The 27513-nt window shown below is 41.9% G+C and overlaps 1 protein-coding gene across 1 annotated transcript; it reads right to left on the bottom strand.

Annotated features, from left to right (window-relative positions):
* Positions 1-282: 282 nt before the first annotated feature.
* Positions 283-27005, bottom strand: LOC311079368 (cadherin-1-like). The gene is made up of 13 exons (XM_084108685.1): positions 26801-27005; positions 21409-21523; positions 16266-16516; positions 6859-7002; positions 6572-6727; positions 3475-3616; positions 3201-3373; positions 2990-3118; positions 2725-2910; positions 2399-2643; positions 1288-1433; positions 992-1216; positions 283-876 (listed from the first exon to the last, which is right to left on the bottom strand). Exons 1-13 carry the CDS (start codon positions 26837-26839, stop codon positions 674-676), a joined length of 2154 nt encoding a protein of 717 aa, XP_083964811.1. The 5' UTR covers positions 26840-27005; the 3' UTR covers positions 283-673.
* Between the last annotated feature and the right edge of the window lie 508 nt (positions 27006-27513).

Here is a 27513-nt window from a genome sequence, read left to right as displayed (position 1 = left end):
AAACACAACTCACACGCACACGTACACACACACACACACACACACACACACACACACACACACACACACACACTTTGAACATTGGTGTAATTACCAAATTGCTTAAACTCTAACAAAGATTTATTATATTTGGTTATCTGTTTTGGAAATTGCAAATCAGTTCTATAAAATCTATATTTTCAGTATAGATGTACTAAACAAATCACTGATTCAACATTCTATGATTAAACATTCAATCTGTTGGATTAATTGATAGATGTATTCAAATAAACAAAAAACAGATGTAAATTAGAAAGTTTAATGTTCATAACATTATGAAAGGTTATTGCTTTATAAGAAAGGTAAATAAAGAATAAACTTTTACATTGAAATTTTGGATCTTGTAATAAGTCAACAGAAAATATTGTGAAATGTTTAATAAACAGTACATTTATGATGATCTGTTGTAAGTTTTTAAAATATGAAAACCAATTGTGAAAATAAAAACAATAAAAAAAATGTAAATATAATAAACCATATGGCTGTACATTATCCTTTAGATAACAATTATTACAGCAACGTTAAGATTACATAGATATAATGTAAAATAATGGTCAGTAAATGTAAAAATTAATTATGAATGAATTATTAATGAATTATAAGGATGTAAAAGACAAACACAACATGAGCGATGCTATAGCAATAGACAGAATGTATTGCTTGCTAGGCAAGAAGCGTTGTCACGGTCACTACATTGCACTGCTTCTCCTTCACAGTCACACACAGTTGCTTGAATGGTGTTTTCCTGATCCAACCCACCCTGATCAATAACTTTCAGGACAACATTGTATTCACCCTTCTCCAATGCAGACTTTGGGGTCAGAAAGACACCGGTTGCTAAAATGGGCACATTATAATAGTTAGACATGTATACCAAGCCATCCAGATATTTCAATGTGTAACATATGAAAAATAAGATTAATATCTCTTTAAAACATTAGTAATTGCTCACATGTGCCATTCATCGAGGTGGACCAATATTTACTGGTTTCTCCGTAGATCTCAACTCTAAAGGGACCAGCGAAAGGAGGTCCATCTTTGTCCGTTATAGAGAGAAGCACTGGGGCTGAACCACGATTGCATATTCTTATAATCCTTTCACTGATGACAGGAGCGTTGTCATTTACATCCTCCAATTCAATTACCAGGGTTCCTGTGCCAGTTGCTGGAGCTTCACCTGCACACAAGCACAGACATCAGAAAAAGGCCAGCAATAATTCTCCTCTTATCAAAGGAAACACAAATTACCATCATTATCCAACGCCCAAATGATAGCTCTGTATTTGCCATCTTTGACATGGGTAGATTCTCTATCCATAGACTTCATGACTTTAATAACTCCAGTGTCTGGAGTAACACTCAGCCAGCCGGCAGGATCAGTGCCAATTTTATACCTGGAAGGAACCAAACATACAGGTTAAAACTAGAAATGTTCAGCAAGAACAACTAAAGTCTTGCCTTGTGGTTTAAAAACATTTGAAGTTCAAAGGATATACAGGCATGATATGATTTAAATGCTGCGTATGAGAGATTTGACACTGGAAGGGAAATAGGCCTTGATAGGTAGACAGTTGCTAAGGTGGTTTTCAGTGATTACTAGTGCTAGTGAGACTGTTTGACAAAAAAAATAAAAATTCCTTAAAAGTCCATCATTGGAAGTGTTACGGCGTCTAGCACTGGTGATCCCCTGCGCTCTCAGTCCCGTGCTCTCTCTCCTGAATACTAAGTGTCTCATACTTCAGCTTAGTATGGATCGTTACGCTCTGATTGCATTACACCTGTTCTGTATGAACTCTGGTCCCTAAGCTATATCTGCCTTGTTAACTCGGCGTCCTGTGCGAAGTATTGACTCACCCCGTGTTTCATGTCCGAGCGCTCTCTGGTTTTTCCTGATTGTCCGTGTTACTGACCCTTGCCTGTTTCTAACCTCTCTGACTGTCTGCAGCCTGCCAAGTGACCGTCGCCTGTACCTGGACTCTGATTCTCGCCGCCAGCCCTGAACCTTGCCTGTCTCCGGTTTTCCTGTTGTCTGCTGCCTGCCCCGATCCGAGCCTGTCTCTGACCCTGAGTTTAGCCACTGCTCTGGGCTCCTGCCTGGACCGTTCAAGCATATCTGCCTTTGTGTTATCCTTCTACTGAAACATACAGTAAGTATGTTTGCTTGAGACTTCTTATTAAACTGTTGCAAATGGATCTGCCTCACATGTCTGATTCGTCACAGGAAGACTGTGTGATTTTTATTTTTCTACAAGATCTGAATCTCTACAGAAATCAGTCAGAATTTTCAAATGAAATAATGATATTTTAGTGGTTTGATTTGATTGTCTGAGAGGGGAAAATGATTTGCAACATTTCTTACGTTATCTTCTGTGATTTTCCAGTGTCTGGATCAGTGGCTTTATATGTAACTAATACACTATCAACTGGTGAATCTTCAGGTTTGGAGATAACCTTCTCCTTTGGATTAAACTCCGGAGGCTCATTAACATCTTCTACATTCACAGTGACTGTGGCAGTGGAAGTGGGCAAAGAACCGACAAATGGATCATCGTTCTCAACAATCACAGTCAGAATGAATTGCCTGTTCTTCTCAAAGTCCAGGGGCTGAATGGAAAAGAAAGCATCTTTTACTAAAGGAACATGATCACGAAGTGCCAGTGGAAACACATGAGCAACACACAATACCTTTACAGTGGTGATGATGCCCTCTAGCTGGCTGGGTCCAGTACTGACACTGAAAAACCCACTCTTGTCACCGCCAATAATCTTATATTTGGTTGACCAGGCAGGAGATCCAGGTTCATCTCCATCAGTAACTGCAAGTCTGGCCACTTCAGCCCCTACTTTATTCTCTGGGACAGATACAGTGTTCTAAAACAAAGAGAAGTATGGTTAAAATACAGTTAAAATGCTTATTATATAACATTCTGAATGTATTAATATATAATACCGTGGTGTGGTCAAACTGAGGTGCGTTATCATTGCTGTCAGTCACAGTAATAACAGCTGTGCCAGTGGTTACATAACCGCTTCCTTTCATGTCAGTAGCCGTAATTAACAAAGTATATCTGGAAAATGTCTGAAAAGAAAGATGTTTTCAGGTGAGTTTGTTTACATGAAATTATTCTTCACTAATGCGAGATCCATTCATCATTTCTCACCTCTTTGTCCAAGCCTAAAGCATCCACACGAATTCCTCCAGTAACAGAGTTGATTTGAAACAGGTTTGGTTTTGGCAATTCTGGATCTTGCTTGACGATTGAGTAACTGATAATACCATTGTTAGTTTTTGGATCATCTGCATCAGTGGCTGTGACTGTCATAAACTCATGACCTTCAGTGAGAGAAGAAGAAAGACTGATTCAGTGAAACTGAAGAGGCATTTGGGGAAAAAACTGCTATACATTTCATTGAGAAACTGCATCATACACCTACCTATATCAGCAGCTTCAGTAACACTTCCATTGAATGGATTTTGTGTAAAAACAGGCTTATTATCATTCAGGTCCAGCACATTTACAATAATTTCCATTGGCGCTTCTACAATATTCTCACCTCCAGTCGCATGAGCTACAAGCTAAAGACAGGAGAAGAAATACGGGCATGTTAAAGGTGCATTGTGTAATATTTATGAGGATCTGTTGACAGAAATGCATTATAATATACATAACTATGTTTTGAGTGGTGTATAAAGACCTTACAAAATTAACCGTTATGTTTTTATCACCTTAGAATGAGCCATTTCTATCTACATACACTGCGGGACCCCTTACACGTTAAGGCGCCATTTTGCGCCACCATATTTCTACAGTAGAAACTTAAACGGACAAACTTCTCTACAGAGCGCGTTTCGTCACTCTTTTGTTTTTGCTTCTTCGTTGGTGTTTTTAGAGGCAATTTGCACCATCACTACATTGAATACGCACAAAGAAAAAGTACTATTAACGTTAGTATTGAAATTTGAACAAATGGAAGACCACATGTATTATTTTCCACAAGAGCCCGACAGAGCGTCAATCTTCGTCAGCAAAGAAAAGAAAACTTGATGCAGCCAGACGAAGTCGGGACAAATGACGGCAGAAATGTGGCCTTTTCCAGATGGAAGTCCATGTAACGTTAAGTGTTCTGTCTCAGATGAAAGGGGGGCTGAGCCATTGGTTGCAATTCACAACCGAACCGCTAGATGCCGCTAAAATCTACACACTGCACTTTTAAGAGACAAATATCTGAGGTTGAAAACACAAATAAATTAGAGTTGTAGTTTTTTATTTTCATGTCTGTTAGCTTTGATACGTCAATATGCAAGTGTAGTTATGACTTAAATTTTAGTAGGTATACTAATTACAATAAATGTACAGTATCTTCAAACATGAAAAGTAAACTGTGTGTCAAGCTATTTCACAAGGCCTTTTTTCAGATTCTTTATACTTTTTAGGTAACACTTTATAATAACGTTCAGTTGTAAGTCATTTATAAGTGGTTAGTTAATGATGAGTTAATCATTTACAGAACATTCATAAATGATTAGCAAGTGAGATACTAACATTTTTTGTATGTTTTGTAAATTATGTTACAAGTCATTTACAATTGATTAGTTAATGATTAACTAATCATTTACAAAACATGAATATGTGTTTCATAAATGTTTAATAAATAATGTTGTTTTTTTGTTTGTTTTTTTTTGTATGTATGTAGCAATTAGAGGGTGCAGAAAGTGTTAAAAAGCCTTGAATACACGTACAGATCATTTGTAACAGGTAAGTGTAACACATTTACAAGTGATGAATAGTTTACACTGTAGATTAGGGGATGCAGAAAGTGTTGTAAATGATTTATTCATGCGTTTACACATCATCTATAACAGGTGTTGAACACTGTAGTGTGTATTGTAGCGTGTAGTGTGTAGTATAGTGTGTAGTGTGTAGTGTAGTGTAGTGTAAGGGGCTGTTTACACCTGGCCACTTAATGCGTTTTCTCAGATCGGATAGCTATCCGATCGTGAAAAGACCAGGTGTAAATGCCCTCCGAAACGCATTCGAGACGGATTTGAATCCGATCCCTCAAACCACTTCAGGAGGAGGTCTGGGCCGCATTCCAGATGAAACTGGACAAGTGTAAATGCATCTGGTTGTTGAAACCACATATGTAAATTGTACTTCTCCCAAAAATGCTAAAAAAATTAACATGTGAGAGCGTGTTATAGGCTATATGTAATGTTATAGCCAGATATGACGACGCGCTGGAACACGCATCACCGCAGATGAGAAGCTGAGCATCTATTCATTAAGCCAACGTGCAAACTATCGCAAATCAAAGTGAAAGTAAGTCGCAGACGCTTAACACACAATCATCATCATTAAAAGTAAAGAACCGAAATGATCTTACCAGGGCTGTTGCTGCTCTCTCTTATTGCGGTCTTTGATTTTGAAATTTTAGCTGATGATCAATAAAATGCAGCTCATATCTGTTGCTTTCGGCGACGTGCACTCCATTAAATCTGCATATTGCGCGGGAATTGAAGATCGGATTTAAATCCGTTTCGCATAAACACATTTATGTGACCAGGTGTAAATAGAATCGTTTTGATAGATCAGAAATCCGATCTGAGAAAACGCATGAAGTGGCCAGGTGTAAACAGCCCCTAAGTGCCACTGGTGAGGGTATATTACACACTACAGCTGTCTTCTGTAGTGTGTAATGTAGTGTGTAGTGTAGTGTAATGTAGTGTGTAGTGTAGTGTGTAGTGTAGTGTGTACTGCAGTGTAAGTGCTGACTGGTGAGGGTATAGACAGCTGTCTTCTGTAGTGTGTAGTGTAGTGTAGTGTGTAGTGTAGTGTAGTGTGTAGTGTAGTGTGTACTGCAGTGTAAGGGCTGACTGGTGAGGGTATAGACAGCTGTCTTCTGTAGTGTGTAGTGTGTAGTGTAGTGTAGTGTGTAGTGTTGTGTGCACTGCAGTGTAAGGGCTTACTGGTAAGGGTATATAGACAGCTGTCTTCTGTAGTGTGTAGTGTAGTGTGTACTGCAGTGTAAGTGCTGACTGGTGAGGGTATAGACAGCTGTCTTCTCTGAAACACATGGAGTCTTTAACCACTGTGCACCTGATGTGAGCAAAACATATAAAAAAATGTAACATAATTTATTAAACACTGTGATACATGCATCGGATTGTTCTTTATGTAATAATCTATGTTTATTTTGTATCTGTCCCTATTCAAATAAACAACAAATAAAATAAATAAATAAACATTTATGAAACGCATAGTCATGTTTTGTAAATGATTAGTTAATCATTAACTAATCACTTGTAAATGACTTGTAACGGAATTTACAAATCATACATAAAATGTTAGTATATCACTTGCTAATCATTTATGAATGTTTTATAAATGATTAGTTCATCATTAACTAACCACTTATAAATTACTTACAACTGAACGTTATTATAAAGTGTTACCCTTTTTTATCTTAGCTTTCAAAGAACTAAGTACGAGTAGATAATCCAATGCTGAAATGCACTAAAAAATCAACGTACTCTGTATGAAGCTTTTTTTTCTCTGTCGAGTGGTTGAGTCACATACAGATCCCCTGATAATCTTCCTATAGTAAAAGTCCCCTTAGGGTCCAGATCCGCTCCTTCACCTGTGATCCTGTATTCCATCTGAACTTCCTTAGAATAGTCCGACTTTACCTAAATACAGAAAGCAATAAGATACAATAACAGAACATGTTAATAAAAGACAATAACAAAAGTTGTCAATAATAGACAAATCTCTTTCTCGTTCATCTAATTTTAACATTCCCTTCATGACTTTCTCTCACCTGGACCAGTAGTTCTGGGAAAGGACCACTGCCATCCTCAAGTACATTGACTGGAGGAATAACCCAACTTCCTCTCTTTGCTCTCTTTGAATCCATTGAAGACATTGGAAACATCAGAACCAGATCATCAGAGAGATATTCAATCTGAAAATGTTAGTAAAAAACACTGAGCAAAAAAAAACGTTTTTGTTTACAGTTAAACACAGCACACAAACCATCAAATATCTGTATAATTGTATCTTTAGAATCAGAAAGAACTTTATTGCCAAGTATGCTTACAACACAAGGAATTTGTCTTCATGACAGAAGCTTCCAGTGCACAGACAGAAAGACAGATAACAAAAATAATATAAAAATTAGTGCTGTTAGCGATAACGCATGTGATTAATTTCAAAACCCTTAACACGTTAAAATAATTTAACACAATTAATTTTTCCACGATTTAAAAATTTAAAATTTCCCCGATTCTGCATCTCTGTTTGCAATCAGATCATTTTAAACCGTTAAACTCTGTGAAAGTTTTCAGTGATCCAGTAATCAAATTCATTCAAACAATCAGTCCAAAGCAGCGCTAATGTAAAGAAGGCCAGGCTGATTACATCAGAGATATCAGAGAGAATAGAGACTCACATTGTGTTTTTAGTGTATTACTCATTCCAGTGTGAGTTTTGCTTTAACATGAGCTCTGTCATATTCTGTGATTGTTTCTGAAGAGCGCAGTTTTGGTGACATACAGGAGTCGTACAGTAAGCGTGTGAGAGTCTGTTATATTGATGCACAAACAACAAACTGCATTTCTGTACAGACACATTTCAGTTTACACACACACTCAGGATAATGTTAGCTGTGTTTAGTAATTGTACGTTTATGCAGTCAGGTCAAGGTGGTTGATTTAGGTTTTTTGGCTTCTCCATGTGGTCCTGTTCGGTATTGTAGTTTGGCTAATTTAAAATGTAAAAAAGCTCTTTGTTGTTGCTCTGTATACATACTATACACTGTGGAATCCTTAAAGTTTTTTTTTCTGTAATGTTTTTTTTTTTTCTTCATGGGTGCTTTGGTGTGCATAATTTTATTATATAATAGTAATTATTTGGAATCCTTATATCATTTGGTTATTTGGTGTCCCTTTGGAGTCTCCAAGGGTCCTTGAGGCTTGCAGAAAATAGTTTAGTGAGAATCACCCTTCAATCTGATTGTTTACTTTGCTGGATTTAGCAAATTATGATAAAATGAATGTTAAACAAGGTAAATGGCATATGCTTCATTTCACGATAAGTGTGTGATTAATTCGATTAAAAATAGACAATATGTGTACAGGTGTTATGTACAAATGCAAGGGAATGTGAATAAAAGGTATGATATGCTAAATAAATATAAGTATAAATAGTGTTGTGTATTTGCACATATTTATTGCCCAGTGGGGGCATTTACTGTTCATGAACTGTTCACTGCCTGAGGAAACAACTTTTCTTGATTCTGGCTGTTCTGGTGCTCATTGGTCTGTAGCGCCGGCCAGACGGAAACTGGGAATTTTCCCAGGAATTGGGGTGGATGTGAGGAATCCAGAGTGATTTTGCCAGCCCTTTTACTCACTCTGGATAAGTACAGTTCTTGGAGAGTGGGAAGGGGTGTACCAATGATTCTCTCGGCAGTCCGGACTATCCTCTGTAGTCTTCTGAGGTCTGATTGGGTAGCTGAGCTGAAGCAGACAGTTATAGAAGTGAGGACAGACTCTATGGGCCCTATCATACACCCGGCTAGTTTCAGCCTGACGCAGTTTTCATTTTCTCCTCCTGCTCCACGTTGTTTAAATAGCAAATGCATTTGTGCTCATCTATTCGCCCATGGGCTGCTGGTCTGAGAACGAGTGTGTGTTCAGGCGCACTGTTGGCGCGTTGCTATTTTGAGGAACTGAGATAGACTGTGCCATTGACAAACTGAAACCTGGTCTAAAGTCAATGGCACAGTATTTTTTTGTTATTTAAAGAGCGCATTAGTAACATGAGCCTCGACAACGCGCTTACACTCTGCTTATTACACACACACTCTGCTTATACACTCTGCTTATTACACACACAGGGACGCAGCAGCACACAAACATGCCAAATATTTAAAATAAAATTATTACAATGTAAAGAATTATTATTGTGTACATAAAGATATGGTGGAATCTGGCTTGTCCCGTAGATGGTCTGCTTACACGCTTTAACCTCGCGCACAAGCAGATCCGTTTCCTCGCTAGAGAAGTGTTAAGTTTTTCTGAAACTTGCTAATTCCACCATGTAAATAGCGAATCCGCCATGCTGGCTTTTAAAGGGAATGGGAGATAAGACTCTGATTGGTTTATTGCACATAAAGCCCCAAACACACCCATTACTTATTAAGAGAATAGAAACAAAACACACCCATTACTCATTAAGATAATAGAGACAACCCTTTTGGATCATGTGCCGGGCGCGCCGACCATTTGTCCCGTCGTTAATTTGGCAAAAGTGGATTCAGACACGCCGTAAGTGCACTAGAGCCGCGTGCTTTAGACCATGTGATTAGATAGGTAAAATAGGGTCCAACGACTGCAGAGTAGAACTGCAGAATCAGGTTGAACTTCCTCAGGTCATCCGCAAACATCAGGAGCTTGACTGAAGAGTCTTTGGTGCTGCAGTCGTTGATGTGCAGGGAGAAGAGCAGTCGAGAGAGCACACACCCCTGGGGGGCGCCAGTACTGATTGCACAGGTGTTGGACGGGAATTTTCCCAGTCTCACTAGCTAGCTGTCAGAAAGCTGGTGATTCATTGACAGATGGAGCTAGGAACAGAGAACTGGGTTAGTTTGGTCTGGAGGATATCTGGGATGATGGTGTTGATGGTGATAGCTGAAGTCCACAAATAGGATCCTCACATAACATCTTGACAGTCCCCGGTCTGTCAAGATGTTGTGGGATGCAGTGCAGTCCCATGTTGAATGCATCATCCACAGACCCGTTTGCTCGATAAGAGAAAAACTGAAGGGGGTCCAGCAAGGGTCCTGTGATGTCCTTCAGGTGGGCCAACACCAGTCTTTAAAATTTCATGTTTCATGACCGCAGACGTTAAAACAACAGGTCTGTAGTCATTCAGTCCTGTGATTTTGGAATTTATTTGGGATGGGGATGACTGTGGGACAGTTGAAGCCAGTGATCTGGTGAAGATCTTTGTAAAGATATGGGCCACAGGATTTGGTCAGCACAGGATTTTAGACAGGCTGGTGAAACACCTGTTCATCATAAAAAGCAATTGTGTCTCTTCAGAAAATGTGGACTAATCTCATCATGAACTTTTTGAAGCAATATAGTGGTAGTTGCATGGACTGTCAATGGAGGTACAGAAAGCTCTCAGATTTAAAAATATCTTCTCTTGTGTTTCGAATATGAACGAAAGTCTTACAGGTTTGGAACGACATGAGCGTGAGTAACTGAAAAAAAATTTCTTTCATTTTTGGGTGAAATCGAGCGCAGCGTTAGTTCAGACAGGCCACGTAGACATAGTCTATCGCGCTCAGCCATCAAATCGCTCCAACCACTACCACTCTCCTATTAGACCGGGAGGATATACGTGATACTACTGCTCGGTAAGCATGCTCAAACTGCTCACAACCCTCCCGCCCTCCCCACTATAAGCATCAAGCATATTTCTGTGCACCTTCTGGCTGTCGTCTCTTTGTTTCAAATTACCAAGGCTTTCAAGTCCTAGCTATCACGGACAGCATCGCAGAGAGACAGTCATCCTCATAGCCAAGCTACAGTATAGACGTCCAGGGAATTACTGCTAAGTCTACATGTTAAAACGACACTCGGTTACTAACGTAACCTCGGTTCTCTCTAGAGAGGGAACGAGTGTTGCGTAAGTTTAGCTTACGCTACGGGAAAACTCCTTTTCTCGAGATTATTGAAGCAAAAAATTATCCTTAATTTTTAATAATTTAAAACGCATTTGCTGCAGCTAGCAGACCTATGTGAGCTGGCAACCTATCAGTGCATCTGTCATGACTTCAGCGCCAATGGGAAGCTCTCCCTGCGCTACGTCATGGCCCGCCAAAATGGGTGTGGCCTAGGCCTATAAATACCAATCGCCCTATGGTTGCGCTATGATTTCAGTCGACTGGAAGCGAAACCATAACGCAGCACAAGCACGGCAGGTTACGCAACACTCGTTCCCTCTCTAGAAAGAACCGAGGTTACGTTAGTAACCGAGTGTCGTTCTCTTACGAGAGTACTCTCGTGTTGCGTAAGTTTAGTTTACGCTACGGGAACCCCATGTAAAATGCCGTGCGTGCTAAGATTCCAACACTAATGTCCCAAGGGCAGCTTGCCCTGGGCTCATGCATAAGTGGAATAGACGCATAGCGGCAGAACGGGGCAGGACGACTCGGTACTATAAAGATAGGTGCTTACACGTATATACAGTTAAGACAATATATCAGCCTTGAAACTGCATAGGCCCACAGGACTTTGCAAACATATCAACAGTCTCAGCAAACTGAGTCGGATAGACATTGTTAATATAGCATAATCAGACTGAGAACAGCCTAGCCTGTAAGGCAGGCACTTCTAGGTTATAGAACCTTACAAATGTAGACAGGGAGGCCCAGCCTGCTGCCATACAGATGTCTTGAAGTGAGACCCCACTCGTCCAGGCCCACGATGAGGCCATGCCTCTAGTCGAGTGAGCCCTAACGCCCAAGGGGCAATCCAGGCCCTTGGAAGCGTAAGCCAACGCAATAGCGTCCGAAAGAAACAAAAAGCTGCTCTGTCTGCCTGAAGGCAGCAGAACGTTCGACATAAATCCTCAAGGCCCTCACTGGGCAAAGGAAATTAACCCCAACCTCACTGTCGGATGCAGGGAGGGCTGACAGGGAAATGACTTGCGCTCTAAACGGAGTCGCAAGCACCTTCGGGACGTAGCCATGTCTTGGTTTGAGGATGACCTTAGAGTCATTAGGCCCAAATTCTAGACATGTAGCACTCACGAGAGCGCGTGTAGGTCGCCCACCTGTTTTACTGAGGCCAATGCCAGCAGAAAAGCGGTTTTGAAGGAAAGGTATTTTAGCTCCACCGCATGTAATGGTTCAAATGGGCCGCCTTTCATGGCCTCTAGGACATAGAAAGGTCCCAAACTGGAACCGAGGGGGGCCGAGGAGGGTTCAACCTCCTAGCTCGCCTGAGGAAACGGATTATGAGGTCATTCTTTCCCAGCGACTGGCCATTTACAGGCTTCGTAAATGCTGCTATAGCCGCCACATACACCTTGAGCGTGGACGGGGTTCTCCCGCTGTCCAACAGCTCTTGCAAGAAAGAAAGCACCACCGTTACCTCACAATCTAGCGGGTCTAATTCATGAGCTGAACACCATTCAGCGAACACTGACCATTTAGACGCGTAGAGCCGTCTAGTAGACGGAGCTCTAGCCTGTGTGATCGTGTTCATCACTCCCTCCGGGAGGTGAAATGGTAATAATTGATCGCCCACACATGTAGGGCCCACAGCTCGGGGTATGGGTGCCAAATTGTGCCCTCGGCCTGAGACAACAGGTCCTTCCTCAGCGGAATTGGCCATGGAGCTGTGTTTCCCAGTTCCATCAACTCTGGGAACCAAACTTGATTCTCCCAGAGCGGGGCTACCAGGATTATCGAGCATTTGCACTCCCTGACTCACTTGATTACCTGTGGTAACAAAGCAACCGGGGGAAATGCGTAGAGAGGGCGTCTGGGCCAGTCTAGGGCCAGCGCGTCCCTTTCTTTTGAAAAGAACACTGCAGCCATAGCTGAAAAGGGCACATGTACAGCAGACCCAGCCGCAGCACCGTCAAGGCTGAGGCCATAAGACCCATCATCCTCTGAAACACTCTGAGAGGAAAACTCCTCCCCGTTATGAATGTCGCTGCTAGGCGCTGGATTACTGCCGCGCGTTCTCGCATTAGACGTGCCAACATTGACCTGGAATCCAACTCTATCCCCAGAAAATACTTTTTCTGGCTGGGAGATAGATTGCTTTTGGCCGAGTTGACTCTGAGACCCAACTGTACCAGATGGTCCAGCAATAGCGCTCTGTGAACTACCAGTTCCTCTTTTGACTGCGCTATAATCAGCCAGTCGTCCAAATAGTTCAGAATTCTCACACCCCTTCGTCTGAGGGGCGCGAGCGCTGTGTCCATGCATTTCGTAAATGTACGAGGTGCTAAAGACAGGCCGAACGGAAGGACGGTGTGCTGATAAGCCTGGCCCTCGAAGGCGAATCTCAAGAATGGCCTGTGACGGGCTGCTATTTGAATCTGAAAGTAGGCGTCTTTCAGATCCACTGATATAAACCAGTCCCCCGGTCGAATTCGAGTGAGGATTTGTCTGGTTGTGAGCATTTTGAACGAGCGTATCATAAGAGCTTTGTTCAAACGCCTGAGATCTAGTATGGGGTGGAGCCTGCCGTCCTTCTTCGGTACTAAGAAGTAACGGCTGTAAAACCCCAACTCGCTCTCTGCCAAGGGGACGGTCTCTACCGCCCCTTTCCTCAGCAAATTCGCTATCTCGGTGCAAAGTAGGTGTGCTACTTCCTGATTCACCGAAGTTTCGACCCGGGCTGTGAAGCGCGGCAGTCTGCGAGCAAATTGTAGCGAATAGCCCCGTTTCACAATCTCTAGCACCCATTTTGAACCCCCTGGAATTGATTCCCACGCTTTCGCGTGAATGGCCAGGGGTAGAATGAAATCTGGGCTCCGGTCGCTGAAGTTCAGGGACTCGGGAACCCAGCCATGATGACATACTTTGTTCACCAAGTTCATATTCAATGGGGCAGTTGGCACTTCGTGCGGCGGCTTTGTGACTAACATCCCAGCCGTAGAAACGGGCGGGTGTTGTATTACAGGCGAAGCTGTGTGAGCTCGCGGCAGGAGGCGCGAGGTGCTTTTCAGAAAGTGTGTGCGTTGTGCGGCAGAGACGTGATTTGTACCTGAAACACCGCCAGCGTGAGCTGGGTTCATACACTGGGGCATTGTGTGTGTGCGTAACACAGATACAGTCGTGTTCATAGGTAGGGGTGAGCACTGCACAGTGGGCACATTTCCTACACTTAAAACATGAACGGCATAAGCCGGTTTGACTGATATGGACCCCGGAGTGGTGTGAGACACTGCGTGGGTAGTGCTTATGTGTAGGGGTGAACACTGGGTAGTGGGCATTTTTCCTACACTTAGCAGTTGAGTGGCATGAGCCAGCTTTATTGTTTTCGACCCTGGATGAGTGTGGCTCACAGAGAGGGTCGTGCTTATGTGTAGGGGTGAACACTGGGTAGTGGGCACATTTCCAACATTCAAAACACCTTCGGCCTGAACCGGAATATGACCAGACATAATGCTCCGGCTGCAGCGGGACTTAGCCATCGGCGCCTTCCTAGGGGGTCTAGGAATCAAAATCAAAATGCGGCGCGATCCTGGGTTTGGGTCTGCGGCGGCTAGTGGAGCACGAACGCTGACGCACATCCTGAGCCTGGCGATGCTGTGAGGCAGGCGGCGGAGGCAGTGGGGGCGCTGATTTCCGAGCGGACGGCTGCTTCTTAGCGCGACCCACTGCGGAACTGGAGCGCCGCGGTATAAAGTGTCTCATGGCCTGAGACGCCTTCTGTACCTCCGAATAGCACTCCGCGAAGCCCTTCACCGAGGGACCAAAGAGACCAGCTGGTGACACGGGAGCATCCAGAAAGGTGCCGCGGTCAGAGTCTGACATGTCAGACAGCATTAGCCATAGGTGACGCTCCGTGATGGTGAGGGAGGCCATGTTACGTCCGATGGCCTGGGCGGCGGTTTTAGTAGCTCTGAGAGACAAATCATGTCCGTTACACACTCCGTAGCTGGGCCAGCCTCATCCAGGGAGCGGAGAAGGTTGGCCTGATGTAGCTGGAGAATCGCCATGGTGTGTAACGCAGATGCGGCTTGGCCGGCGGCAGCATAAGCGCGGCCGATCAACGCCGAAGTGGTCCGGCAGGCTTTGGTGGGTAGACTCGACTTGGACTGCCATCCCGCAGAGGGCGGACACAAGTGTGTTGCTACCGCTTCCTCGACCGGAGGTACGGAGAGATATCCTTTGTCCGTGGCGCCGTCAACCGCGGAGAGCGCCGAAGAGACAGAGGTTTTCAGCCTGGCCGAATGCGGAGCTCCCCACAACTTGGAGAGCTCATCGTGCAGTTTGGGGAGGAAGGGAGCGGGCCTCAAAACAGGCGAAGAGCGGCGTCCTGGCAGAAAGCAGCCATCCAGCCTGTTGGGCGCGGGCCCCTGGGGCACAGTCCAGTCGAGGCCGAGGTCTTCCACAGCCTTCGTGAGAAGACGGAGAAGCTCAGCGTCGATAGAAGCCCTCACGCTGGACTCCTGTGTCGACGGGGCGTGGTCCAGGACGGAACCCGACCATTCCTCGCTCCCGGAGGAAATTCATTTTTTGGTTCAATGATCTCGAGAAAAGGAGTTTTCCCGTAGCGCAAGCTAAACTTACGCAACACGAGAGTACTCTCGTAAGAGAACTGTTTTACTTTAAAGACATTACTAAAGTGTCTTAATCATCTGTATATCACTCAAGCTGATGGTTCAATGGGCGGTTAATGCTAAAGCTCTGTATGTCATTAATTATGGAGCAAGAACCCCCATAAGGAATCATACCACCAAAGATAAATTGTGTTTAATAAACCCAAGTAACTTGCCAAAGTGGTCTAGTCTGAATTAACTTTTGAACTAAGATTGTCATAATTTATCAAGCATTTTCTTTCCATTTTCTATAACCAGAAAGAAGAAGAGGAGTGAAAGGATGAATGGTGGTGGAAGGGTAGGGATGCAAAACAGACATAGAAGAGGCCAATAACAGGCACATTTTCGATTAAATAAAGGCCACTATAATGGACCATGTTCTCAATCATGGCCTTACTGTAGTGCTGGGTGTACTCTTTGTGCGTTTTGGCCGTTCGTTTGCACGACAACGTTATTTTGGGTGCCTGAAAACGCAAAAGTTTTGAAAAAAAGTTTCAAAGTGCAAGTTTTTGAAAACGGTCTCCATGTAAACAAAAAAAACACGAATCTCTGAAGACGATGACGTCATGCCACATGCGTATTACATGTTCAGTCTAGAGTGTTTTATCGCCATATAATGGCCTAGCAGCAGAATACAGGGTTTTTAATCGTTTTAGCGGATCCATGTGAATGGGGAAGGGAAAACGTATCCGTTTTAAACATATCGTTGTCATTTAAACGTACCCTTATATACATAACAAAGGGCTAAAGGAGGAACAGGTGTGAGTAATGAATCACTATGGCAACAAACAAGGCACCAATGTAAACAAAAGCAAACAGGACAGGCTTGTACTGTACTGACAGTGATTTCTTGTAGGAACTTGTTTGTACCTGTGGAGAGGAGATGTTCATGACCGTGTCCATGTGATGGTCTTCATGATGATGATGGACACGCTCAACTCTGACAGATACCGTGTGCTTCTTGCCACTGGAGTCCCAAGCGTCCACAGAAAACACCTTGTGGCCTTCACGAAGGGTCACTTGTCTCTTCAGCGTTACAGTCCCATCCGTGTTCACATCAAAACCCTTGTCAGAGGACTGAAAGAGCGTTCTTGTTCTTCCATCGCATGCATTAAAAATGACTGTCAAAAAAGAGATTCAATTGGCATAATAAAGCATCTTGTCACGTATGTAAACCTGGAGTGGGGAACAAGACACTGTGTCAGTAGCTGATGCTATGGGAACACCCTCCAGGTGTGACGATGGTCTAAAATAGGGTTGTCAAAAGTACCAGTAGCACAACTTTGCAATTAGTCAGGGAATCAGGGTTAGCAAGTCAATACTTCCTTTTTTAAAACGTAATGATACCAACTTTATCATACATAAGGGTCAATCCATTACCTGCTGATAGGCCGTGATATCAGCTTCATTGTTTATAAAGGGAGTTCTCTTTGCTCGCTTCCCGTATATAACCCATTCATAATTTGAATAAAAGTTTGAATAAAAATTTAACATTGCAAAGATTTAGGAGTGATAACTGTATTAAAATGCAGAACTGAATCTGAAATTATGATGTTTGACATTGATAACCATTGCAAAGGACAGGACAAAAAAAAAAGTGCATTATCTTCCAGTGTAAGTGCAATAGACCTGTCACTTGTTCTGGTAACTGTAATGTGTTTCTTTGTTTTTAATTTTATTACTAACTTTTATTTGAACTTTTTAATGACGTTTACTTATATGGACAATAGTTGAAGGCTACATGCTAATGTTTTAATGTATCATTTACTTATATCAATATCATTAATAAATTACTGTAACTAATTTAATTTAATGTTTTAATTTTCAAATAGTTAAAATAAAATAGTTACAATAGTTATTGCTATGGTTCCAAAACTGGTCCAAAGAACTGTACATTTTTACTGTTATTGGTACTGATTACTGAAATTTTGGTATTGTGACACTAGTCGGCAGCATGTATAAAATCACACCAATTCACTGGCTGACTGTGTTAGTGTCACCCTCTGAGATTTCACCTCACTGTTGCCTCAAAAGGATGCGTCTCTGCCATCAGACTTCTACGATGGAAGTCATAGCAGTAGTGAAGGAGTATTGCAGAGTTATGCAGCATCTCATTTCCTAGTCAGGGAATCAGGGTAACATACTTAACCAAGACGTTATCACCCTGAGAAGATAACCTCTGAAAAGAAGCAACACTTCTAGCAGAGTGAGCTCAAATGCCAAGAGGCGAAGATAAGCACGAGAAATTGCATCCTTCACCAAATGCATCATCCTTTGTTTCAAAGTGGCAACACGCTTGTTGCAGCCACCAAAACAAACAAACAACTGATGAGATTTACGCCACTGCGTAATAGCTCATTCTCCAGTGACTCAGAGGGCGGAGGAGAAAATGACTGCAACACAACAACTTGTGAAATTAAGTGGAAGAAGCTTAGGTATGTAACCTGGCTTTGGTCGCAACAAAACCTTCACAAGAGCAAAATCTTTTCCAAATGAATTCTCAGACAAGGCCTGGACAACAACACAACCGCACTGCGTTTCAGATCTCCGTCCACACTACACGACCGAATATGCATGTCACATAACCATTCATGCACACTGGGCATGCGAGATTGCGCGTACAAGTGTAAAAAGGAAATTGGTTGTTCACTCTGCAGTTGGTTGCTATTCACAGACCAGCCGGTACAACAACGAGTATGATGGGGAGGAAAAGCAAGGATGCCTTTGTGTGGACAGATGAGAGGTGGAATTGTTTTCTCAAAGTAACAAACGACTACACTGTCGTCGAGGCTGGTCTGTTATTGTCTTCTAGTAGCGTAATGGTCATATGGTAGGGGCTTAACGAATCAGGGAAGGATATGCAATGATCTAGAAGACCCAATCAGGGAGCGAATGTGGGCAGCCATGCCTTCATTTTCAAAAGTCTCCATTTTTGTCCGTCTACACTGAAATGCAACACCAGAGTTTTCAAACTAAAATGGGGTCTGCAGCATTTCCATTTTCGCGGGGCGAAAACTCCGGACCCAGGCATAACCGCAGCAAAAGTTATGCGTTTTAAAACAAAAACACGCTAGTGAAAACGTAGCCTAAGGCTACTCAAACAATAACATGGAGACAGAACTGCAAGTTTTGCTGACTTTGTGGTCCTTTTTTAGCAGCCATTGGCTACGTTTACATGCACAACTTTTGTTTCAATCAGACTGAATTCCTTCTGATTGATGAATCAGAACGTAGTGTTTACATGAACGCTTAACATGTGATCGGGTTGATGTGCGCGTTTAAATGTCACAAGCTTCAAATCGGAATAGATTTTTTGACTTGCGCACACTGCACAAATATAAAGAGTTTCCTGCTGTTTCCTGCTATTTTCCTACATTGGTTATTTTTTTTGTTTTAAACAGCAGACTTAAATGAACTGTATGTAAGATTGTGGCCAAAACTGGTACTGCAATCACTTTCAAATTACTGTAGAGCAGTGTATCCCCTCCCCCTTCCCCCTGACTCGAGGTTGCCAGATAGGCTGCAGGATTCAGCAGGAACATAGGCTGACACGTTTGTAGCTGCAGCTGTGCTAACTAGAGCAGAGCTGGCAACCCGGATGCTGAAACACAACTGACTTCGTGATTGGTAGATAGGTGGAGGGTGGCGCTTCAGGCCAAAACACAACATGACAACATCAACATCAGTTGAGGGCTGCAACTATCACTTTTAAATGACAATATCCTGGCCGTACTACTGTTGTCAGTGATATAAGTATTTGAAATGAACATGATTTCTTAATGTCTAGTGACACATCAGGGCCATTTTATGATTAATGGAAATACATTTCTTACATACAGCTCCTTTAATATTTATCCATTTCTGGTCATAATTTGGAGACAATGAGCATATGAACCGTTGTGCCGAGATGCTTATATTTATAACGCTGTAAAAATGCCCCTCCCCGCGTCGTCTGTGGATGAGAATCTGAAACAAGGACTGGTGGGACGTTGTCCTGCTCCACTTCACAGACGCAGAGTGAAAGGAGAATTTAAGAATGACGGGACATTTATATGACACTTAAGGGGCCGTTCACATATCGCATCTAAAAACGCATGGAAGGCGCGGCTACACCGCTGTCTCCTTTCCAAAGTGCTTGCGCTCCCGTGGCGTCTGTCGTGTGTCTACATTTGAAATAATGAACTTGAGCGTGCAAAAGACACGATATGTGAATGGCCCCTTATTCAACAGGAACAACAGCTCATTCCGTGCGTCATACATCATTACGCTATTTCAACGTCATTGCACAATGCACATGCGCAGTCCTTTCAGTTTCGGTTTTCAATCTGATTAAGTGTTTACATGTTCTCTCGATCGGATTAGAAAAGGAATAAACCACCCCTTTCAATCAGATCGAAATTTCATTCGGATTGAGCTCAATCGGATTGATTAAGGTGTTTACATGAATGCTTTTCAGTCCGATTGAGCCGTCAATCCGATTACTGATGGATTATTTGGTTGCATGTAAACGTAGCCCTTGTGCAGTTAAAATCTGCATTTTATAATACTGCAGCTGCCTACATGCGCAAGAGGCAAGCTATTATTAGAGAAATCGGCAACAATTGGCAACTGTTTATACTTGTCTGTGAATGCCCAGTGTGCATGAATGGTCCTGTGACATGCGTTTTTGGTCAATTGGGTGGATGGAGATCTTTTCTGAAACACGGGGAAACACCAGTATAGATGAGGATCGTTTTCATTTTAAAATACTGTGTTAAACCGAAAACGCACTAGTGTGGACATAGCCCAAGACTATAGATAAGTTTCAAGAAGGAACACAAGCAGTGCGAAAAGGCTTCACCCATGTCATCCCATGCATGAAACAGGAGACAAGTGAATGCTTCCCTAAAGAAACACCATCAACTGGTGCATGCTCATCAACAATCTACACTACATATATCTGAAGTGAGCTGGAACCACACCTGCAGAAAAAATAGCTCCTGAAGGAATACCAGCACTGTAGCACTCTCTGCACCACAATGCAAATAGTCACCTAGCGTAGAACCTCCTAGTAGAGGGATTCTTACATTTAAACTGGTCTTTGTGATCTCCAACAAATGACCAAAATGAATCAGTCAGCCCTGTACAAAGGCTAAAACTAAATTTTTCATATTTTTGGTTGGGAATACCACACACCGCCCCTAGTCTGGGAGAGTAAGGGTTAGGGTTAGCCTGGACTTCCTTCATAAGCAACCTACTGACAAAGGCGTCTGTCATAATCATGACAACAAACTCTGTCTAAAGGAACTCTATTTGGCAAGATTTACTACCGCTATGCACCAGGGCAAACAAGCCTCTTTTAGCGTTAAAAGACTACTGTCAGGATTTACTGAAGACACAGTAAGAAATTAGAGCTGAAACGGCGTGGAAAGGGTTATTTCTGTGGCTGATCTTATTGCATATGCATTTCTAGGAGTTTCCCTTTCAGATACAGTATTTATGGGAGGAGAGTCTTTAAAGTCATTGCAATGTGAGCAATTTAAAGAGCTGTTAAGAGCGGCTTGAGCATGACGAACACCCAAGCACTTAACACTCTTTACGTGTGTCCTTACTCGTGTTACTTCCTGAATAAGAAACATCTGATGAGCGATGGCATGTCCTGTGGGCGCGAGCACCATCAGTCAATGAATTGGTGTGATTCTATTCAGGCTTCAGGGATTCATTGCACTTGGAGGGTGTTCTCATAGCATCAGCTACTGACGAAGCATCAAAAGCATACATCCTTAATTTACACTTGCAGTGAACTACAACGCTTACACTCAAGAGACCTCTCAACCCTCAACACTGATGCAAGCAAATTTAGTAGATACAGTGCATGCATACAATTTAAATCGATTGCTGTATTTCACAGTTAAACCTCAGTTAAACAGATTGCATTGTGTAGAGAGCGTATTTAGCCTAATAGTAAAAATATTTAAACAAAAACTCCAAGTTCAGTTGCTTCAAGGTTTTATATAAAGTGAACACAGCTTACCTCTTCCTAGTCTTTTTCCTTGGTGAAGGTCATCTCTGTGCACTTTAAAAACCAGCAACTCCGACTCAAAGCCTGGAGAACATGAAGACTCCTCCGCAAATCCACACAAAAGGACCTAATTTGAAACATATTAAATGTTGTAACATTTACACATTTTGAAATTTACATTTGGATTATTTAATCACTTCCAGCACAACAGCAGTATATGTGGGCTAAACTGTGGATCATTTCCCATTGTTTTGCCACAAATGACTACATCTTTCAAATTACATGGATTTTTTTGTCAGTCAGACACAACCGTGTTGGAGGATTATATGTTTGTGCGGATTATTTTGTTTTGTAAACGAGGCACAGTGTACATGGAGAGTTCACAAATAAACTTTTGTTGACAGATGAAGCGTCATGTCTAGAAAAACTTTCCAATGTAATTTAAATGAATTAGATGTTTCATTAGTAAAATGTGAAGTTGCACATTATTGGTGCAGAAACTGCAGATATTTTATGTATTTGTAAATGAAGCACCACAATCACACACTGGTTACATCATGTCATAACAAAAGTTAACAAAAGTCGGTAACACTTTATTTTACAGTGTCCTTGTTACATATGTTACATGTACTTACCATAGAAATAACAGTAAATTATGCATAATTACATGTAACTGACCCTCAACCAAATCCTAATCCTACCCTAAACCTATAGTAAGTACATGTAGTTGCTTAATATTTCTCAGTACTTAAATATATAATTACACTGTAACAATGACACCTTAAAATAAAGTGAAACCCTAAAGTCTTAAAACGATACTTGGTTACTCACGTAACCTCGGTTCTCTCTAGAGAGGGAACGAGTATTGCGTAAGCTGTGCTTACGCAGCGGGAAAAGCCTTCTTTTCTCGAGATACTGAAACCAAAAATTATCCTTAATTTCATATATTGTCAACGCAGTGCGGCTGCAGGCAGCTGAGCTAGAGCGGCATACTGCGCGCTCATTGGCTGCCGCGCGGCAACTGCTTAAGCCTACCAGTGAGCCTGGCGTGACGTCACGCCCAATGAGGGCGCGCGCGACCTCGCGCGTCACAGCCCGCCAGAATGGGCGGCGTCAGAGCGTATATAAGGAAGGCTCGTAGGCTATATTCTCTGTTTTCTGTCGACTGAAGCGACACGAGCGATAGGCTCAGCACGGTCAGGGAACGCAATACTCGTTCCCTCTCTAGAGAGAACCGAGGTTACGTGAGTAACCAAGTATCGTTCTCTTACGAGAGGTTCTCTCGTATTGCGTAAGCTGTGCTTACGCAGCGGGAACCCTTTGTCCACGCCGTGCGAGCCTAACAATCACATATGACTCATAGAAAAAACATAGAGGTGATTAAAACAGGTGGCCAGCGGTGCGGGCCAGCGCATGTTCATAAGCACACATAGGGAAAAAACACAGAACGGCACTGCCGGTTCATATAACTGATACCCTGAGCGTGCAGCTCAACAGACAAGCTAATCGGTAATACAGCCTGACCCTTGGGCAGGACATGAAACACGACTAGACTGACAGAAGTTTAGCCTGCATAGCGGGAACTTCCAGGTTATAAAACCTAACAAATGTGGAGGGGGACGCCCAGCCCGCCGCCCTACAAATGTCGTCAATGGAAACCCCACTGGACCATGCCCACGATGAGGCCATGCTAGTGGTAGGATGCTATTTGTGACCCACTCTCTCAGTCGCTCCCTCCAGTTTCTGTAGATGGAAGCTTCTGTAATAGCTTGACATAAATATATATACTGTATCTTGGCACACTTCGAGAGATCTGAAGCTTCTCACGCTTCCAGGGGAGATCTGATCTCTCTTCAGCGTGGGCTATAACTTCGAGCAGCTCATCGTACGCGGGGCAGGCTGGGAGGGCTCATTAAACATTTCTTCACCTTCCGCAGCCACATCCTGCTCTTCCTGGCTAGAAGCTGGATCAGATGACTCGTTTAGAGAAAGCACATCTGCATCTACCTCGATCAAATTCCACTGCCAGCTCAACCTGCGATCCCCAAGTTCAGAGTCTTTGCTGGGCCTCAGCTGCAGCAGCTTCTGAACTGTGGGGTGCAGACGCATGTCCTAACTAGATGTACCGCACGGCGGTACAAAATATGACCGCCGTTCAGGCCTGCACTGGCTTTCCACAAAAAGAAATGACGTGGAGCAATTTGGCTGTATTGCGTGTTTATGTATATACCTAAAAAAAGTAGTAGTATGTGCATGTCTGTCTGTGTGTGTGTGTATGTGTATGTGTGTGTGTTTGTGTATGTGTGTGTCTGTGTGTGTGTGTGTCTGTGCGTGTATGTATGCGTGCGTATATGTGTGTGCGCATGTGTGTTTGTGTGTGTGTCTGTGCATGTGGATTTGTATGTGTGTGTGTATGGGTGTGTGTCTGTGCATGTGGATGTCAGTGTGTGTGCATGCTTGCGTTTGTTTGTATTCCTGCATGTGTGTGTGTGTGACAGTTAGGGTTGCCAACTTCAGAAAAGGAAAATGCGGGACAATCGTGGTTATTTATAGGAAAATGAGGGACACTCAAAATATTTGTACTGTATCACACAGTGTACGTCATTTCAGTGTCTGCAGTTAAGTTTATGTTTAAAAGGTTATCAGACATAAACACATTTGTATTGCTTAACCTATTTATGTATTTAATTCTAAAAATAATTTGAATGTCATACATGAAAAAAGTCACATTACAAACAAACCATAGTTCAAAATAACAGCATTTATCTAAAATAGAAAGCTTTTTTAACATTATACACTAGGCTTACAGTTCAAAAGTTTGGGGTTAGTAAGATTATTTTTTGGGAAAAAAAATAAAGAAAGTAATTGCCTACTTTTATTCAGCAAGGATGCATTACATTAATCAAAAGTGACAGTTAAGATAATGTTACAAAAGCTTTCTATGTACTTTCTAAAAGCTTTAAAAAATTAATAATAATCAGAAATGTTTTTTGAGCATATTATTCCCTCAGGTAGATTACATGTTTTCTTGCGTGGCTGGATGTTAGACTCATGAACAATAATCACGTTGTTTGCATTCGCCAAAATTGATTAGCCGAAATCAAAACGTGGACAGTGAAAGGAAATTACCATTAGCGCGAGACGAGTCCGGCTTGAAGCGGAAGCGACCAGACGGCAGAGGATGTTCGCAAATCAAACAATGATTTGTCTCAAAACAGTGATTAAAAAAGCTGTGATTGGATGATGACAGGTGTCGGTGATCATTCTCAAGTGTCGTGGTCAGCACTGCTGCTGTTGCTGTTGTATCAGTCAGTGGTTTATCAGCTTGTCAAAAAACGGGACACGGGAGGTCACGCAAGGGACAAATAAATTAGGCCCAAAATACGGGACGTCCCGCCTAATTCGGGACAGTTGGCAACCTTAGTGACAGTATCATCCTAAACCAGCAACCCTTCGCTCAACACCACCATCTACAGGCCGATTAGTGTACAGTCACTAAATGTGCACATAAATGAATTTATTTTATACCCCCCCATGGATGAAATTCTACGAAACTTAGCATACCCCCAGAGGATGTCAAGTTAATCATACACATGAAATATGGTGCAGTTCTGAACATCTCAACTGAAGATAGGGGCGATTAAAGCAGAATAATATTGCATTTTAATTTTTTATGGGAGGGGCACAAATGAGTGATTATGGGCTAGGTTGATGTGGGCCCTTAAGAGCAACATACCATAAAAATGTCTTCATCCTCGGTGCCACGGTTCAGGTAGTTATTTAGGAAAAACTGCATTTTTTGGGTTTGGGGGGGCCCAGCGCGGGGGGGGGGGGTGGCCCCCGGGGACCAAACGAAATTTTTCCGTAAAAGTCTAGTGGGGCTACATGCCCACCAAATTTCATGTTCCCCGGTGTTTCGGTGTCCCTGGTATCGTTGACGAAAAATTCAGTAGATGACGAAAAAAAAACGAAAAAAAAACTTTGACAATCCCTATATGACCGCTTTCGCTAGCTACGCTAGCGGCGGTCATAATTAGGGGTTGGAATCTCTAGGCACCTTCGATTCGATTACGATTCAGAGGGTAACGATTATCGATGCATCTTTTTTTTTTTTTTTGTGACTACTTGGTACTTTTAAAGCAAAGTATTTATGATGACCCATAAAGAAGTTACTTCCAATACTTCCTATATTAATTTTATTAATAAAAAAAAAATGGAAGTGATTTGGCAAGTCAACTGTAAGGTTACATTTGCCAGCATATGTCCCAACATTGCAAAGAACTAACAGGAAAATTAATGTGTGCCTATAGCAGCATACTTGTAATAAATGAACACAAACTTCAGCATATTCTGAATCTCTATCATTTAATAATAGACTTCTAACCAACATCCTCCTGTTATTTCCAATGAGCAATATAATCCTTCAGACAAAAAAAAAAACATTTCGCTGTAGCAAAATAACAAACAGTTTTCGTTCACAAATATAGAATTATGTACCAGCAGCTCTCATACAAACATAATGCTTGTGGACTTAAGCATACTCTGAATAATTAGTAACATACAAAGCCGCTCTTATACACAACTAAATAATAAAGAGTTATGACTTGAAATGTTTGCTGTATACCACAATCAAAAACAGCTTATACAAAAAAAGTGAATGAACATCTGCAGAGAGCACAGTCAAAGTGTAGCTTTTTGTGACTGGCATTGCACATATTACAGGGCAGTATAACGTACGTATAACAGATCGGTTTACAGCATATTGATGTGAAATTAATTGGATTTTCATGTTTTTAGATTGAAATTATGGGTCTGGGACAAGGGAAAATCAGGTATTAATAAGGTATTTGACTTGTTTTAATATGATGACTTTTTAAACTACTTCTATATAACAAAAGGAAAAAAGCGGAAGTCTGTTCTGGGACAGAAAAAACAAATCAACCCCTTTTTTCATGACTTCTATATAATAAAAGAAAAAAAGGCAGAAGTCTACTTTGAGAAATAAAAAACAAATCAACCACTGCAACATAAACATGACTGAAATTAAAATTTCGCAATCTCTGTCCAACCACTTATAATATAAAAAAGTACACTGAGGCAACGGCAACACATATGATTTTTTTCTCTCCCTTAAGATGATTGATATTCATTTTTGGATGTGAATGTCAAAATGTTTAGCGTTGTATTTCTCACTCTTAGCCCTCAACTTCATCTTAACATTCCCAGAATGTAATTTCAAATAAAATCAGCTTCAAAATATTTTTTTTCCCCACAAATTAGTTAAGGGACCTTCAAATGTTGCACATAGAACATATTCTCTGAATAAGGAGAAAACTATCAGACACTAATAAATACATCCAAAGCTTTTGGAATATGCCCTGATATAAGGTATATAAAGTCCTACCTTACAAAGAAAAATAATAAAAATTTTCGTTGTCTCCATTCGAAGCAAAATGTCTCAAAAGTCCTTCAGGGATTATACTTTCTTATTGGTTTTGAAGAGCGTCAATTCCTTGAGTTCCCCAAAATGCATGCAGATGGGGTGTTTATTATCTTTATAGGATGTGGAGTGCCAAAGTGTGGAGTGCCAAAAAAAAATCTGACTTGACTGGAACTGTAATGTCTATTTGGTTTTGGGTTCATGGTTCCTGTCTTGTCATGTGATGCCCTCATGTGATCATGTCATGTGCTTCCCTAGTCTCTTGTGTCATGTTGTCATTGGTTAATTGTCTTGATTATATTCACAGGTGTGGCTTGTTTAGTCATTTAGTCTTTGTGTATTTAAGCCCTCATGTTTGCTCTGTTATATTGTAATTTATTGAGGTATGTATACTGTTCTATGTTTACAGGTCAAGTTTTGGTCATGGTTTGTTTTTGATTTTGTTCATACTTTTTTTTTCATGTTTTTGGATCTTTGGACACTGTAAATAAACTGCACTTGGTTTCTCTTCATCATCTTCGTCTGCTTCCACGTCAGCTATGTTACAGGAACCAAGGAGGTATATCATATAAGCTGTATCTATAAGCATTTTCAATAACCACAATAAGGGTGGTTTCTGGGCTCACATATTTTTCATGCAGACACCACAGAAATAAGTGATGAGGAACACAGCAAAC

The sequence above is a fragment of the Abramis brama genome, assembly GCF_963993115.1.
Source record: "Abramis brama genome assembly, chromosome: 3".
Classification (NCBI taxonomy): Eukaryota; Metazoa; Chordata; class Actinopteri; order Cypriniformes; family Leuciscidae; genus Abramis; species Abramis brama.
This window is presented reverse-complemented; position numbering and strand designations above follow the sequence as displayed.